This window comes from Festucalex cinctus, chromosome 1 (genome assembly GCF_051991245.1).
Source record: "Festucalex cinctus isolate MCC-2025b chromosome 1, RoL_Fcin_1.0, whole genome shotgun sequence".
In the NCBI taxonomy this organism is placed as follows: Eukaryota; Metazoa; Chordata; class Actinopteri; order Syngnathiformes; family Syngnathidae; genus Festucalex; species Festucalex cinctus.
This window is the reverse complement of record NC_135411.1, coordinates 6,651,068-6,668,673: the sequence shown is the minus strand read 5'-3', so window position 1 is coordinate 6,668,673 and position 17,606 is coordinate 6,651,068. Positions and strand designations below refer to the sequence as shown.

The 17,606-nt window shown below is 37.1% G+C and overlaps 1 protein-coding gene across 1 annotated transcript; it reads right to left on the bottom strand.

Annotated features, from left to right (window-relative positions):
- Positions 1-675: 675 nt before the first annotated feature.
- Positions 676-17,280, bottom strand: LOC144013991 (fizzy-related protein homolog). The gene is made up of 14 exons (XM_077513451.1): positions 17,106-17,280; positions 14,496-14,569; positions 12,393-12,521; positions 12,189-12,252; positions 10,036-10,166; positions 8,676-8,758; positions 8,370-8,553; positions 7,817-7,882; positions 7,477-7,579; positions 7,069-7,253; positions 5,651-5,884; positions 4,180-4,284; positions 4,017-4,109; positions 676-2,146 (listed from the first exon to the last, which is right to left on the bottom strand). Exons 2-14 carry the CDS (start codon positions 14,562-14,564, stop codon positions 2,105-2,107), a joined length of 1,488 nt encoding a protein of 495 aa, XP_077369577.1. The 5' UTR covers positions 14,565-14,569; positions 17,106-17,280; the 3' UTR covers positions 676-2,104.
- Positions 17,281-17,606: the final 326 nt, after the last annotated feature.

Below are 17,606 nucleotides of genomic sequence, written 5' to 3'. Positions count from 1 at the left end.
TTTTGTCATGCGAGATCATTTTAATATGTGCGAGTGCAAAATATTTTCAGAATGTGCGAGATCGCTTAAGTAGTGTGTCAGCAAAAACAATTATGTAGTGTGTGTGAGCAAAATAAAAGTATGTGTTTGTAGCAACTTTGAGCGAAAAATACGTTTGTGGTATGAGAGCAGTTCAGTAGGGTGTAAGTGACAAATATTTTGGTAGCGAGTGAGAGCCTTTCCGTAGTGTGCGTGAATTAAAAGAAAAAAAATTCTGTAGTGTATGCAAAAATTTTAGTAGAATGCATGAGGAAAAAAAACAATCTTTGCTATGAGTTCTTTTCAATAGTACGTAAAAAAAAATTCTATTATACATTTTAGTAGTGCCCCAGATCAAAAAAAATAAAAAATGTTCATTGCGTGAGATCATTTCAGTAATGTGTATGTGAAAAATATTTTGTCGTATGCGATATCCTTGTAATAGCGAAAAATATTTTCAGAATGTGTGAGATTGCTTCAGTAGTGTGAGTGAAAAAACAATTATGTAGTATGTATTTGTGTGTGTGTGTGAGCAAAAAAAAAAAAAAAAAAAAAGTATCAGTGTGTTTGTAGCAACTTTGAGCGAAAAATATTTTTTGTCGTGAGAGCAGTTCAGTCGGGTGTGTAAGTGACAAATATTTTAGTAGTATGTGAGCCTTTCAGTTTAATATTCAAGTCATTTTGTTTATTTACTTTTGCAGTGTTACACAAAAAAATGGTGTCACAGTTAATAAAATGAAACAGTTGACTACATAACTGATAAGTTTCATGACAATAACGTTTAAAAAAAAAAAAAAAGACAAATTTGTTGACAGGAAGTTATCTCTGTTATTTGTTTAAAACAAAAAAAATACACTAAAGTACTCAGTGTAAATAAGACGCCCGTTGTAATTTTGTATTTCAGTGATGGTACAAAAAAACTATTTTCTCATAAAAAAAAAACAAAAAAAAAAACATCATTTATGTCTTGAGTAAATTTATTGTCGATTATCGTGGACTTATTTCCTGATCATATCGTGAGCCTTGTATCGCATATCATATCGTATCGCGAGGTACCCAGACGTTCCCACCCCTAATTTGATGTGTTATGTTGACAAGAAACAGGACAAGAAAAAAACAAACAAAAAAAAAACAAAGAAGCAATTGATAAATGAATCCACCTAAAAACTGAACTCAAGTCAATTTGTTGACAGAATAAAAGATGAAAAAGAGCCACATAAACGTACAAGATATGTTTTTTTTTAATTGCCCATTACCTGAGAACAGAAATAGACATTAACATTCAACGTGTAAGTTAAGTTGAAATAAGTCGAACTTAAAACTTTTTTTTTTCTCCCCCACTCCAGTTTTGTCAGCAAGCATGCCGTTACTGTACAAAAAAACAAAAATGTCTTTACACAACACAAGTAACACGGCATTCATGTAAAATGACTCGACATTTAAAGTGGGGAAGAAATCAAATAAAAACGGAGGGACAGATTTGCAGATGATGCGGTTTCGACAAAACAAGCACGAAAATGCAAGCGCAGGTCAAAATGTCATGCGGGCAAAAGCGCAACATTTTTTTTTTTATGGAGGCAGTTAATTGTGAGGCTCGTAATTGCTCTGATAGGAAATGTTTTCATTTCACGGTGGACGTTGTCATTGTTGAGCAAACAATACATATGATACTCGTTTGGTTTTTAGGATGGTTCAAAAATATCTCACACATCTTTCTGCAAACCCAACGGAGGTGACGCAGAAAATCTCCACAGATGCAACCAAAAATTTGAATCAGATGTAAAAAAAACAAAAACAAATACAAGTACAAACACAAAACATAAACAAAATAAATTATTTAAGAATTAAAAAAAGGACAAACTAAAAATTTGGCAGTTATGCACAACTCGGGTCTGTAAACTGAAGATGAGTTGGGCCGGATGACGTCACTTGTGATCAGTCGATTGTGCGTGCGGTCGTGACTTGAACAAAACATTCGCAACTGCGCACATCGACCATGTGAACACTTAAAAGCCTCAACTTGCTCAATTTGATGCATGCAAACAACAACTCCCATTTTTTTCCCCCCCAATCACTAGTGGTGGCACTACCGGATCCTGGTGAAAAGGTTGAGGACTGACACCGACTCCTGAAAGAGGGAGGACAAAAAAAAAAAAAAAAAAAAAAAAAGCAATTGTGAGTTCTGAGTTAATCTTCATCTCACAATATTAAAATTGGAAGTCAACTTTCAACATTTCTGAAAAATAATATGTTATATGTGACCTCACTAGTCGTAACATGACATTGTGATTAACTCATTTGCTCCCAATAACATACAAATACGTTTTTTTTTAAGTTTTAAGTGTCCCAAAGACGTATTTATACGTTTTTTTGTTTTTTTTATGCTAGAGCATGCAGAAGGCTTTGATGCAGCCTCTCAACTGCAAAGAACGGTTGCAGAAATGGTAGTTATTACACAAACGGCCAGCAGGTGGCAGCAGAGCAAAGGAGATCAACCAGGGCTATGTTGAAAAAAAAGCTCAATAACTTACAATTTTAAATAGATTTGTGAACACTGATGAAACTTAGCTCTCTTCTAATGCTAATTGCTGCAAAACGGAAACAGATAGAAACATACTTTTTTTTCCTGATGAAAGAAGACCCTTTAATCTTTCTTTTGATAGGTTCTATGCTTTTATAGCAATCGAACTCAATATTCTGTGGGCCTTGCAAAATCAGTCAAAATCCAGTAAAACAGCCGGGAGCGAACGGGATTGCGAAATGTGAAAATGGCGGCGAGTGAATGAGTTAATATTACATTTGTGGAATATGACTTATGAAGCAAAATCCAGACATTTTTAATCCATCTCTTGGGGGCAGCCATTTTGCCACCATTTTGCTGTCGACTGAAGATGACATCACAGTTGCTCAGCTAACAACCAATCACAGTGCAGCATCACAAAACAGGTGAGCTGTGATTGGCCGTTGCCCGAGCCCTTAGCGACTGTGATGTCATCTTCAGTGGACAGCATGTGTCAAAATGGCCACCCCCTGAGATGGATAAAAACGGCTGGATTTTGCTGCATAACTCATAATTCCACAAATGTAATCTTAACCAGAATAGCTTATTTAGACCAGTGGGGCTGCATAGAAACATATTATTGGTTAAAAAAAAAAAAAAATGTGGGGTTGACTTCCCCTTTAAAAGCAGCACGTGTTAGAATGGCAAGTTGTGTTCAATTTAGTAAAAAGTGAATATTTTGTCGATAATCAATGTGGTAACTTCATCATTTTCCATGTACAATTAATACCTTTGAAAAGTAATGTTTCTACTTGCTGTCGACTTATGATGACATCACCTGTGCTGAGGAAGTAGGTAACGACCAATCGTGGCTCACCTGTTTTCTGGGTTTGGTCAGCAAACTGAGACATGATTGGTCGTTACCTACTTCCTCAGCACAGGTGATGTCATCATCAGTCGACAGCAAGTAGAACAATTATTTTTTAAAGGTATTCATTGTACATGGAAAATAATTAAGTTACAACATTAATTATCGACAAAATATTAAACTTCTTACTGCTGAAAATGGCCCAATGAGTCAAGTATCCCTTTAATTTTAATTAGGAATGTTTTGGCCACTGCGCTGGTGATCACCATAAATTAGCCATAGCAGCAAATCTTTTTCAACATCTCCATCAAAAGACATGACAGACTTTTTTTTTTTTTTTTAATCCGAAATTAGCTGTTTTTCCGCCCCACATTTTAATATTCGGAGTTTTTATACAGTATCATGTGTTTTTTTTTATTTATTTTTTTAATAGTGCCATCTCACCATAATATCGTGACACTGATCGTATCGTGATGCTAGTTAGCTCGTGAGCTAGCTAGCGGCTCGCGCTACTCGTCTTGGAGTGCAAAGTCCTGTGACACCCCAGCAAGATACATTGCCGGCACCGGCGCTGAGAGATATTTTCACACCTCAAACACGTATTCCGAATCAAGAAAGTAAACAAAATACCTTCGTGGATCTCATCTTGCTAAAGACGTTCCAGAAGCGAAGCGTTTCATCTCCTGCCCCCGTCACGATGGCCTCTCCATCGGGGGACATGGCCTGCACATACATTACCAATAAACTCGGACTGACATTCTGCTTTTTGTCGTGTCAACAAATAAACACTGACCAGGTAGAGAACTCTGTACGAGTGTCCTGTGAGTTTGGCCACTTGAGTGAGGGAGGGATACTTCCACACCAGGATTTGGTTCTGGGAATATCCGTGTGTGCTCACCTGAGAGCGAAAACAAACAAAAAGTCAAAGTCTTTGCGTCGAAATGTAATGGATAAGGACTTACAATTCATACCAATATATTTGTGCACTTAAGATAAACATGTTTTGTTTATTTGCTATTGTTTAATATTTTTGTTAGTAAGAACAACTTATTAGTATATTATCATGATAGAAGTATTAGGGAGTGGGACTAGATACGTTTTTGGACTTCTTCCTACTACAATTTTTTTTCTTTTCTCCTTTGTTAACTTCAACTTGTATTTTATACTTGTAATGTGCTTATGTTTATATGTTCAATAAACTCAACCAACCCAAAAAATTTAAAAATAAAATAAAAAAATTGGACCACTATATCTCAGCGAAGGAAAAGAGAAATACTCCTAGGGATGATCATGGGACCATATGAGAGTGTGACGAGATAATAAACATCAGAAAAAATATGGCATTGAAATTACAGCGCTTTTACTTGTAAACAAAAAAACCTTGGTTCCCACCCACAATCTATTTTATTAAAAAAAAAAAAAAAAATGAATATTTGGTACAGGAGACACACACATGTACTATATTACATTTGAATAAATAAATAAATAAATACACATACATTAATAAATAAATAAATAATCGGCAAGGTCCTTTTTTTTTTTTTTTTAAAGAGCAGACCTATGGGCTACTCATGTTATCCTTGGGCTAACAAGTACCCGCTGGCTTTTTTTTTTGTTTTGTTTTGTTTTTGCCCAATGTCTCATCTTGCATCCTCGTTTGGATAACTGCTCACCCCTCCTCCCTCTGCTCGTCGAGAAGGAATAGGAGAGAATTAACTTCATAGAAATGGTTCATTTACTGAATTCAGCAAGCAGCCAGTCATGTTGTGTCCTGTTTAGAAGTACCCTCACTCTTCACCTGACGGCCAGTATTAGCGGTGATTGAACTTTTGACCTTTTAAAACCATTCAAACTGGTAATCGGCCCTTGTCTATTTGTTACTGTACTTAAGTAGATTTTTTTTGTTTGTTGTTTTTTTTTTAAATTCTACTGCATCCACACACGGCTAACATGGCTCCAACCCAAAAAGTATCAGCAATGATATCTGATACTGGAATCAGTGCGTCCTTAGTATTGTGTATAGCTGATGGTAACAATCATTTTGACTTTTGTACGCACAGAAAGAACAATCCAGTCTGCCATTTTAATGAAGTAAATGACTTGAATCAGTACTTCTATTCTTACTACTTTCATTATGAGTTGAATTTTTCAACCTGAGTTTGAGTACCGATTCTTGAGAATGTGTTTTATTCATTATTTGTTGACGTATCGACACTGATAAAACTTCTGTATGCATACTTTTTTTTTTTTTGAGTGCGACTCACCAGTTCGTTGGTGTGCTTGGACCAGGCCAGGTTGCACACCTGCGAGCCGGTGTCAGTGCACTGCAGGGGCTGCCCCGTCAGAGTGTTCCAGAAGCGGATGCAGCGGTCGGCCGTGCCCCCTCCCGAGGCCAGCAGGCCGTGCTGGTGGGGCGACCAGGCGATGGCCTTCACTGCCGCCAAGTGCTCCGTGTACTGCTGCACTGGCAGCACGCTCGAGTGGTTCCACACCAGCAACTGCAAATGGCGGGGGCGGGGGGGGACGCACACATAAATACATGCACTTAACTTCAGCCAGCAATGCACAAACACACACACCTATTCGAGCAATCCGGACAGTTTTAATTGCATTGATTTGCAGTAATGTGCCGCCACACGTACCAAAAACAATTAGTTAGTCTCTGGCGCAACCCGGTGGTTAATGGGTGTAAACATTGATTCAAACCCCAATTTTTGATTTCCTCCACGTGTTGACTTGCAACTGAACGGACTGAAGCGGAAATCACGGGAAATGCATTTTAACACACGTCGTTTATAGTGCATCAAAAATTAGCAATTATAATGGGAGTCTATGTGCCAAACATTGGATTCAGTGCTCGATAAGGATCTTTTTAGTTACCTTCGAATTGCTACACTTCACAAAAGCCAGCATGGGCGGATTTTTTATTTTTTTAATATATTAACAACCCTGGGGATGTTGATGCTCCCAATTGTTTTTCCCCCCGATGCTTTTTTCTTTGAAAAAAATCAAAACATCCAAAGAATGGACATGGAATCGTTTAAAGATTAAAACGTGGTTATTTTGGCTCGAATTTTGATGCCAATTTTTTTTTCTTCTTTTCAGCAAAGGAATATCGCATCTAATACGGCTGCAACAAACAATTATTTCAGTAATCGATTAACCTGTTGATTACTTTCAATTAATCGATGAATCAGATTAAAAAAAAAAAAAATGAATTTCCATCCCTGTTTTCAAAACCAGGACATTATTTTAAGTGCACAAATATATTAATTGGGATTCAGTTATTGTTTTGATCTGTAATGTGAGGAAAATAGACCACCAAAGTAAAAGTAATTGTTTTTATGAGGACAGCATCTGTGTTTTATATATGAGAATATTTACTGTAGAGAAGCTGAACTTCTGACAATTTTGGACAATTTTAAATAAAGAAAAAGATATTTAAACTATTTATCGATTATCAAAATAATGATTAATTTGGTAAATCAATTAGTTGTCAATTAATTGATGCACCTCTAGCGTCAAATATCAGTTTTCGACCTCCTTTCTACTAATCATCGGTGTTGGTCCCTCACTCGCGATTTTACATTTAATGTGGTTTCGCCTTCAGAACCGTCCGCCTGAGGGCAACCATACGACATGGCAAGTCCGCTCTAACGACACAAATCAATTCTCTGTTTACCTTGTTATCGTTGCCCCCGGACGCTAACAGCTGATGGTCCGTGCTCCACTTCAGACCGCACACTTCTTGCCGGTGTCCCTGGAGCCGGCGTTCAGACTGGAGAGGCGGGGCTCTGATGTCACGCTGCAGGATGACCCGATCGCGACTGCCGGACGACAGCTGGTCTGCGTTCCAGGCTAAGGCACCTGGCGGGAGAATGGGAAGGGTACGTCTAATTACTGATTACATTTAAATTTACTTTTTTTTTTTTTTTAACCTCTTTGCCTTTATATAAATGAAGAATAAAATGGGGCCCAAAATGGGCCCTTGTGGGACACCCAGGAAATTATTCAACCAGTTTAGCATAGTGCTCCCACAGCTTCTGCTTTTCAATCTTTGCATGAGCTCCATCCCTGCCCTTCAACTCACCCACTCTGGCCGTGTGTCCCTCGAGAGCGGAGAGCTTCTTCCCTGCGGCGGCGTCCCAGATTTGAACGTAGCCTTTATGAGTGCCCACAGCAACTAGGTTGCCCTTCAATTAGAAACATGACCGAAACACGTACGTGAGGACAACATCTGCACTCAAGATGACTCTTTTTTCTTTTTTTTAAGGTTTAAAAGAGGGATGGGTCTTGAATGAAATTTATTTGGTCATAGTTGACCAACAGTCTTGCTTTTGTCTCAAGTTGTTTGCCTGAATTATTAACAATTAACTGATTTGATTATGCTCATGCTTAATATAAACACACCATCAAAAGCACCAACCCACCCGCTCTGACCAGCCCACCGATGTTACAGAGTCTCCTTCTACAGAAAGGTCACACAGACGCGTCACCTAAAAAGAGAGAAAAAACAAAACAAAACATACTGACAGCTATAAATATAGTTTTATCCCTCTGACATCCTTTTAAAACATTTAAATTGATTCAAACACACATTTGAAAAAAACAAAAAACATTGCAAGCAGGCCATGAGAAAATCTTCTGCATATTTCAGCATCTGTATGTTACATATGTGCCTTTAAGAGGCGGGGCCTGACGGGCTGGCGTGATGTGAGCTGTGGCTGACAGCAGTTGTTCGACTGATCTCCGGGCGTTCAATGACTGTCTGAAAAGAGCATCAGTGACTGAGGCTCTCCTTTCCCACATTACAGAACGTCTACTGTAAAAATGATTGCTATAAACCAAGGTTATTTTTTTTAACTAAAACTAACAAAAAACTAAAAGTACATTTCAAAAAAACTGAACTGAACTGCTGATATAAGAGGGTAACGCTTTTCAAACCTGCACCAAAAAAGGAATAGCGAAAATGCGCCGACACACCTGGCTGGTGCAGGCGCTCCACAGGTACACGCACGTGCCCAGTCCCACGCTGAGCACGTTGAGAGAGGACCAGTCCACGAGGTTGAGGTAGAAGTCGTCCTGAAGCTCGGGCGCGTCAAGCACTTTGAAAGGTATTTTGGAGATCTTGCGCATGGGTTTCCGTGGCGACCGCAGCAGTTTCTGGCTGCAAAACAAAACGGATAGTATTACAGGTGAGTATGATAAATAAAAAAAAAAAACAACCTAAGCTTGAAGAAAACAAAGAGGGAAAAAAAAAACAACAACACACCTTTGGGGGGCATTTACCTGTTGCTGCTGACGGGTGATAAAGAATAAGGAGAGACCGCGTTACCATCTTCTTCAAGAGACCTCTTCGTACTCAACGAATACTACAAGAGGAAAAACACAAGGTAAGCTTAACTGTCTAGGTGTCAGGCGATTAAAATTAATCGCAATTAATCGCATGACTTCAATAGTTAACTCGAGATTAATCGCAAATTTTATATCTGTTCGAAATGTACAACAAAATGTTTTCATACTCTTGTTAACATAAGTGTGGAAAAAATATGTTAAGCAAATAGAAATATGGCTACATTTTTCAGTGATACAGTAATTTTATAATAATTCATAAAATAGGGTTAAAATTAGGGGTGGGCGATATGGTAAAAATGTCACATCACGATTCTTTAAAAATAAATTCACCACCTGGAATTTACCATGATTCCTTTTTTTTTTCTTTTCTTACATATTTTTAGACTAATCTTCACATTTCTGAACATTTTTGCAAATTTTAAAACATATTTACAAAGCATATAAAACCCTAAAAGGAAAAACAAAACAGACATCTTAAGCCAACTAAGCTTTCACAACAGGTTTCAATTGAAATAGTGCAATTATAGCAGCTGTGGTCGATATTCTCCCAGACTACAGGGGGCAGTAAAGAGTGCCAACGGTGTATGAACAGCGCTAGTTAACACCACAATAGAAGTTGAACATGTTTTTTTCCTCAATAAACTATCGACAAAAACAGTTTGGGATGAATTAGCAAAGTAAATAAAACACAGAATTGGAAAATAGAAAACACCGTTTACGACAGCGTTTGCTCGTCCGCGACTCCGCCTAGTTTACAAATTCTCGTAGTTGTGCGTCTAAGTGGAGGGAGGAGAAAACAAAACAAAACAAAAACACACGGATGCATCAAGCCTAAACCAAGCTTGAGCCCGCATAAAGTTGAACTGTATACAATGTGCCACAGACGATCTTGCCGATCTGTCAACTTTATGAGATCGTCAACACATTAAAGTTCTTAACGATCTAATATCGTCATATCGCCCACCCCTAGTTCAAATGAAAAAAATATGCACTGTACTGTAAAAATAGAGTGTGACATCGATGTGTGTTGAGGTCATTTTTCTGCCACTAGATGGCATAATTGCATTTGTCAAACATTAATGACAGCTCAGCACTTTTTTTCCCTTTTCATATTATGAGCTATCGAATCTTTAAGATGAAGTAACTTGTGAAATTGTGCACATTTTTAAAACTGTGAAACAAAATTATAACCACAAATATATGCATTATGATGACATTTATTACTGCTAAATTTTGACATGGGTGTGTCTGCTGCATTGACACCCTTCAAAGTGAGGATCAGGTAAGATCGCACCTTAAAAAGGCTCCTCCTGGTGGGCGTGGATGGCTGCAGACGGCGGTCTTCCGACTGGGGGTCCTGGACTTTGTCGATCCCGGCGCCGAGCAGCTCGTTCTTCAGCAGCGCCGAGTAGGCGAGCCCGTCCGCTGAGGGGTTCAAACAGACCGACGAAATGATTGACTGGAAGCAAAGCCTTGCCGCATTGCTCACATCTCTGCAAACGACTGACGACTCGTCTGCTTTTTTGAAACCTCGACAAGCAGAACAAACAAGAGCTCAGTCAAATGATCATGTTTGATTGTGTGCAAATGAGTTGAGATAGCAGGCGGTCCTCACGCTCCAACAAAGATGCTGTCAAACCTTGACTGCATTCGTCATGACACAATTTATGTCTTTGTGCAATCAATACTCAAATAATGAACCGCTCAAGGTTCATAAAGCAGTAGAAAAACGCGGCATTATTTTTAACAACAGTTGTATCTTAACTGAGGAGCTTAATTTGCTCTGTGACCAAGCTCATAACTCAATTTACTCGCATATTATCAAATTCATTTTTTTTTTTTTAAACTAGAAAAATCACATCGTACTAGGCATAGACCAAAATTAGAATGGAATGTTAACCGTGAGTAAAAACATTATGGTGTCATAGTATTACAATGACATTATTGGTCTAAAATTATGGAAGCGTATTGCATTCACTTGAAAAAATAAAATAAAATAAATCTCCTGTTTTTCTGACTAATTTTTGGGGGAGCTTTATTTTTTTGAGTAATTTTTTTTTATTTTTCGGAATTTTTTTTTTCTGTTTTACTGAATATTTATAATAAATAATATTTTTTGTCATAAAGAAAATATTCAGAAAAACAGGGAAAAATTATTCAGAAAACCAGCAGGAAAAATTACTCAAAAACAGTGGGGAAAACATAAAAAAAATAGAATATATATATTAATAAAAACAGAAAAAATTACTCAAAAAAAAAAAAAAAAAAAAAAAAAAACAAAGCTCCCCCAAAAAAAATATTCAGTTTTTTTTTCAAGTGAATGCAATATGCTTCTGTATAAAATGACTTTTTTTGGGGGGGGGGGAATATTTGGGTAAACAAAAATGTTTTTTCCCAATTGAACACAGTCTATTTTAATTTGAAACAAAATACAGATTATTTAGTACAGAAGAACGAGTGTGCTAGGGTTTACATAAATAAATGCCAAAATTCCTGTGTTTTCAATCTTCTTATAAAGTCAGATATTCTTAGAACAGTCCCCATAACTCATGTTGCCCTTGGGGCTAACCATTACTCACTGGCACTTTTTTTTTTTTTTTTTTTTTTTTTTTTAAATCAGAGCTAAAAAGCATCCATCTGTGTTTGCAGTATGTCGTCTTGCTCCCTCCCTCCTCCATTTAGCGCTGAGAATAATTTAAAAAACAAAATAAAAGTTAATTGGAGGCAATTAACTCATTCACTCCCAACCATTTTCACTTAACTGTTTTCCTGGATTTTGACTGATTTTTCAAGGCCCGCGAAATATTATGTTCAATTGCTATAAAAATATGGAACATACCAAAAGAGAGATTAGAGTCTCTTCTTTTATCAGGGGAAAAAAAGTATATTCCTATCTGTTTCCGCTGTGCAGCAATTAGCAATAGAACATAGCTAAGTTTCATCGTTTTTCACAATTCTGCTTAGAACTGTGGGGAAATCAGCTTGTTTTAACATGGCCTGATTGATCTCTTATACTCTGCTGCCACTCAACCATTTTCTGCAGTAGAGAGACTGCATCAAAGTCTTCTCTATGCTTTGGCATAAGACAACAACAACAAAAACCGTATAAATACGTCTTTGGGACACTTAAAACATTTAAAATATGACGTATTTATACGTTTTTGGGAGCTAATGAGTTAATATGAAAGGAGTGGACCGTTATATATAAATAAGACAAAACCCTACTGACCAACTGAAATTGCATTCTTTGCGATGTCAATTTGAATTTGATTAATTGGATGTGTGCCTTTAAGAGGCGTGGCCTAGTGAGTGACATTGCTAATGTTCTTATTTTTTTTATTTGTCTAAATGTGTGTATGAGTGAACATTAATTTTGAACATGCAGTACAAAATGCACAACGTGAACATGCCAGTCCGAAAAGCACCAGGAGAGGGCGAATGCGTTACCTTTGTTGCTGTCCGCTGTGCCGTCTTTGGTCTTCCTGTTTTGATTGTGCGACTTCTCAATTTCCTACGCCGGAGCAACAAAAACCACGTTAGCTCCATCAAGCGAGACCTCACACTTGATCGGACCGTTAACCGTCAGATTGTTTTTTTTTTGACAATGATGGAAGTGACAGTTTCCCCGAGTTGCGTCGCAGCAAAACTCACGTTGATGCGGTGGAAGTTGACGCTCCAGTTGGCGCCGGCCCGGGAAGGAATGAAGCGATCGCCGTGCTTGCTCGGCGAGGACAGCGGCGAGCTGACTGGCGACAGAGCTCGAAGCGCGCCAACGGATTTCTTCACAGGGAACGAGAGCAGGAGTGTGAGGATATATCGATATCGTGATAAATTGTGATACTTTGTCTCCCGACAGTTTATCAATATGCCTACACAAGTGTCGCGATATTTGTAGTTAGTATACAGCCACTATAATGGCTCCATTGTTCATGACTTACTGAGCAATTGCTTGGTGGACCACTAGGGGGAGTGCCTCATAAGAGTGGCAGGGAAATGTACGGAAGTCTTCAGGCGAAGAAGAAGACTCCTGAGTTTACTTTTACTTGTGTAGGACATTTATCTGACTCAGTTTTGCATACGTTTCTATGAAAAATGCGTATTATATCTTCCATTTTAATGTTCTAAAACATACTTTATGTTTCGACTTTTTGAAGCACACAATTTCTGAGGAATATTAAATATTAATATTGATTTAATTTGATTAAATATTTCAGTAATTTTATTCATTTATTTACTTTTGCAATGATACAAAATAATATGTTAGTTTAGAAAATGAAACAGTTGAAAAAAAATAAATAAAAAATACTCCCGCAGCAATTTGAAAGCACGCACGGATTATTATTTTGTTTTTCACTCACTCACTCACTCACTCACTCACATGTGTGAATGAGTGAGTGAAAAAAAAAAAAAATCAGTGCGTGCTTTCAAATTGCCGCGGGAGTGACGTCACGCAGCCGACAAATTCGCCCGGCCCCGTTTGCGACACGCCACCCCCCGCCCTGCGATTGGCTGGAGCGGTGTAAACACTGTCTTTCAACAGAAACGTCCCGCTGTTTACAAAACGGGGGGGGGGGGGGGGGTTGGACAAAATCACCACCAGAAATGAAGACAAGCCCTGATCTGTAAATTGAGAAGTAGTTTGTTTAAATCCTGTATTTAAAAAGTGCCTTTTCCAGAGTCAAACCGGCAGACTGGCCCTTTAACACATGCAGATGACACTGGAAGCTTCCTGCAATTTTTCCTATACTTTTTAAACAAAGCTGTCAATTCTTTATATTTTACAATTTTTTTTACGCTAATATTTTCTCTTTTACTGCAAATGAATATGAGCTTGAACTATCGGTTATCAGTCTCCTTGACTACTAATAATCAATATCGGCCTTGAAAAAAAAACCATATTGGTCTCAGGCTATCATTACTTTGGTTCTTATATCATCACAGGACGATATGGGTCTTGTAAAGTCAGTGTGAGTGCAGTTTTCCTATATTTAGGTGCAGGGTTAATGTTCAAACATGCACAATGTTACAGTAGCTTAGTTAGAATAATATTACATATTCTTTTCAGGAGTCTTGTTTTTGATCACCTACTTAGACTTAAGACTACTATGATACTAAATTTAATGTTGGTCAGGATGGTGGCAATTGTTATTGAGTTAATTTAGTTATGAGTTGTTTCAAAAAGTTCAACAACCACTGAGCAAAGGCGTTCAAATGGGAATCAGGTTTGTGGCAGACGCCATGACCACAATGGAGGACGTTCAAGAACAGATGGTGCATTTGTTCGAGGTGTTAACAGCCACAAAAGCCAGCAGCCATTTCGACGGATTCTCCAGTGACACCGTCAATTGTGCGCGACTGTCGGGTCGAAGTGTTTCTTCTCAACACGTAAGCAGTTGCGCGCACGCGCCACCTGTCTTTTAAGTAAATTGCTGCTTTTAACTCTTTGACCGCCAAAAACGGTTAATAACGATCAGTAAAATCACGACGTATGCCGCCATAAACGTTAAATGACGTCAACTAAGTTTTTTATTTTATTTTTTCTCAGTGCAACGTCTAAGTGCAGTGCTGCCTGGTCAGTGGGTTGTGGAATCAAAAATACCCACTAACTATGGCCAGCAGATGGAAGCATTGTATTTCTTTTCGTGAATGATCAAAGCCTTTCCCATATCAAATTTCTTTTTATAACGTGTGGCAGTAAAAAGAGTTAAAAACAACTTTGGGTGCAGCTCCCATTAGTGACGACATTTTACTTACCACTGGGCTGGCATTCGCATTGTGGATGTTGAGCTGCCTTAACAGCCTGGACTCGTAGTCTTGGTCCATAATGCCTGCAAACAGGAGAGCAATAAATTGTAAAATAATACATTAGAAGCTAAAATTGTAGTTAGAGTTAATCATCAGTGGCGAGGGAAACGATCCCCTCCCACTTAATTTGTCCAAAAATGATGTGTTAATTTCATTATCGCTGTTCATTTATCTCTGCCAATGGCGCATGGTGACAAGGAGAATGAGTTATGGCTTCAATAAAACAGTCCCGAAATTCACACTGGGTAAGTCAATTGAGACATCGAGTTAGACAATTAAATTTGGCTAATGTTTATCACTGCCAGATTTTTTTGACCCATTTTAATTGAAACTTTTGCACATTTTTATACATGTACAAAGTTTTAGAGATAGACCGATGTGTTTTTTCATGGCCGATACCGATTATTAGTATTCAAGGACACCCATAACCGATTTTTGGAGCCGATATTCACTTTCACTAAAAAAAAAAAAAAATGTAAATATTGGCAACAAAATTTGGAAAAAATACAAACTCCAGCCCTTATTTTTTTAAAGCATATTTTTATTGAGCAACTTTTATGGTTAGTAAAACATTGGAGTGTTTTATTTTTGATTTTTTTTTAAATTCTTAGTCAATAGACGTTTTGTTTTTAAAATCTAGCAAGTTCCGGGATGTCCCAGCATGTTTTAATATTTAAATAATAACAAACAATTGTTTTCTACACCAAATAAAGTATTTCATCATTTCAAAATATCTGAAGTATTAATTTTTATTTATTTTTTTATTTTTTTACTTATCTTAGTCTTAATTTCAAACAAAACACAAGGTGCAGAGAGTTCCCAGGATGAGCAGCATATCTGAAAACTGAAAATTAAAAAAAAAAAAAAAAAAAAAGGAATAAATAAATTTAAATTAAGTTAAGATTTTTTTTTATTGGATCTATTATGGGCCATATGTTTCTTCAAAATGGCCAATGCCGATATTTGTCAAAATGCTAAATATCGGCGCCGATAATCGGTCTATCCCTACATAATTTCTAAAAGAATTAGTCATTTTTATTTCAACACTTTTAATTATAAAACATTATTTTCTTGTTTCAGGTATTTCTGTTCATTGACATCAATATTTAAGTATGCGACTGCGTTTGATATTTCTTGATGCATTTTATTTTATACCGTCTTTTTTTGTGCATTATTTTGCATGTTACTCAAAACAAAAAATGATCAATCAAATTGTGCTTACAATAAATGATTGGTTTATTTTATGATGTTGGTATTTACAGTTGGCCTAGATGACGTTCAGTGTCGCAATTTAGTACTGTATTTGTGTAAATCAGTCCCAGGCTGCTTGAGTTGCTGAATTTTCTAACATTTCAGGCTTCTCTTTGGGGCTCTCTATGGCCAGTAGCGCGATTTGGCTGAATTTGCCAAATATTGCACTGCAGTACTTTAAAGATTTGCCTGCAAATATGGGCTTGTTTATGACTTTTGTGAAATTGTTGCAAACGCTTAAGACTGCAAGTCAATGTGTCGAGTAAATTTCAGTCCATTAAAAACAGAAATGAAAATGGACAGAAAGATGTAAAAAAAAAAAAAAAAAATTATGTTAGCTGCCCCTGATCAACAACAACAAATAATCAACACAGAATAAATGACAGCAAGCGGTGAAGACGCCTTAATATAACAATCCCATAAAACAAGCATTTCCTTGTGCTATATGTATTTTTCCAGCAATTGAGCTTTTGTCACGTTTTTAGAAATACAGATAGACTGAAATGATTTTGTTTTACAATTCAGATTGTTCCACAAGGTGACACCGTGAGATGAAATACATCCTTCTTTTTGTTTTGTTCTATATTTTGCTTTGGAGAAAATATATGTTCCTCTTTATTTATACTCACTTTCACTTTTTGTTTTTCAATTTGTATATTAACTAGTAAAATTTCATGATGTGCTTTAAACATTATTTTGAGACGGTTAAACTCCCTCAATTAATTAAATGTTTAAGTTTTTAGTTGTATAAATAATGGATTAATGTGGTCTCTGTATCCGCAACCGTAAAGGACACAAATTGCATGTTTCTGTCAAAGAAAGATGGAATTGGTGTAGGTTTAACTCTAATTGTAGTACATAAACTACCTTTAATAATAGTTCGGCTTCATTTATTTGCCTTTATTTTAGCATAAAAATGACCTATATAAAAAAAAATTGTAGGAAGATATTTTTATCTCTTGCGATCACAATATTGAGGTAGAAATTTGATTCTTTTCTTCTTTTTTTTTTTTAATCGTTCAGTCCTCAACACCGTACACAAATAACGCCGTTTTACAGATAATAGCTTGTGAAAGACACACATAGTCTTGAAGTGGTTCATTTACCAGCTAATCTTTCAGACAGGACGAAAGCGTCAGTAAACGTGTAAATATTAGACGTCAATTCGTCCTAACAATGGGAATGTTGGGGGAAAAAAATCGCTCCAAGCGTCAATGCTAATTACACAGCTAAGCGATGCTAACCCACCTAAGCTGTCTGGAAACTTGAGCAGTAACATTTAAAACCCACATTTAGATTTACACTCACCGATGCCGAAGAAAACTCCTCCGATGCCACGCCCGGCGCTATTACACCTTTCCCGGTGTCAATTCTTATGCGGATAGTTAGTGTGTGGTTGTTGCAAGAAAGGTTTTTAAGAGAAAGGGATTGAGCTTCTTTCCTTCGCTAAGCGCTGAAGTCAATGCCGCTAAGGATCACGGGAAAGTATGACGTCATTATTTTTGAATCGCGCATTTGCCGTTGCTAAGGAAACGTCTCTCTCGTGGCACTGCTTCCCCCCTGTGGATACAAAAAAAGTTGTTTTTTTATTATTAGTTATTTTATTTTTATTTTTTTATTTAAGATATTCTTTGGTTGAAACATTACGAAAATAAATGCGTACCGAAACGGAAGTTTCATCATTCTATAATGTTGCGGGCCGGCGCCATTTTGGATCATTTCACAAAAGAAATTCAAGGGTCAAACTTTTAAAATTTAAGTTTTCAAATTTTTATCATATCACACCTTTTTGTGTTGTGACTTTTAGAC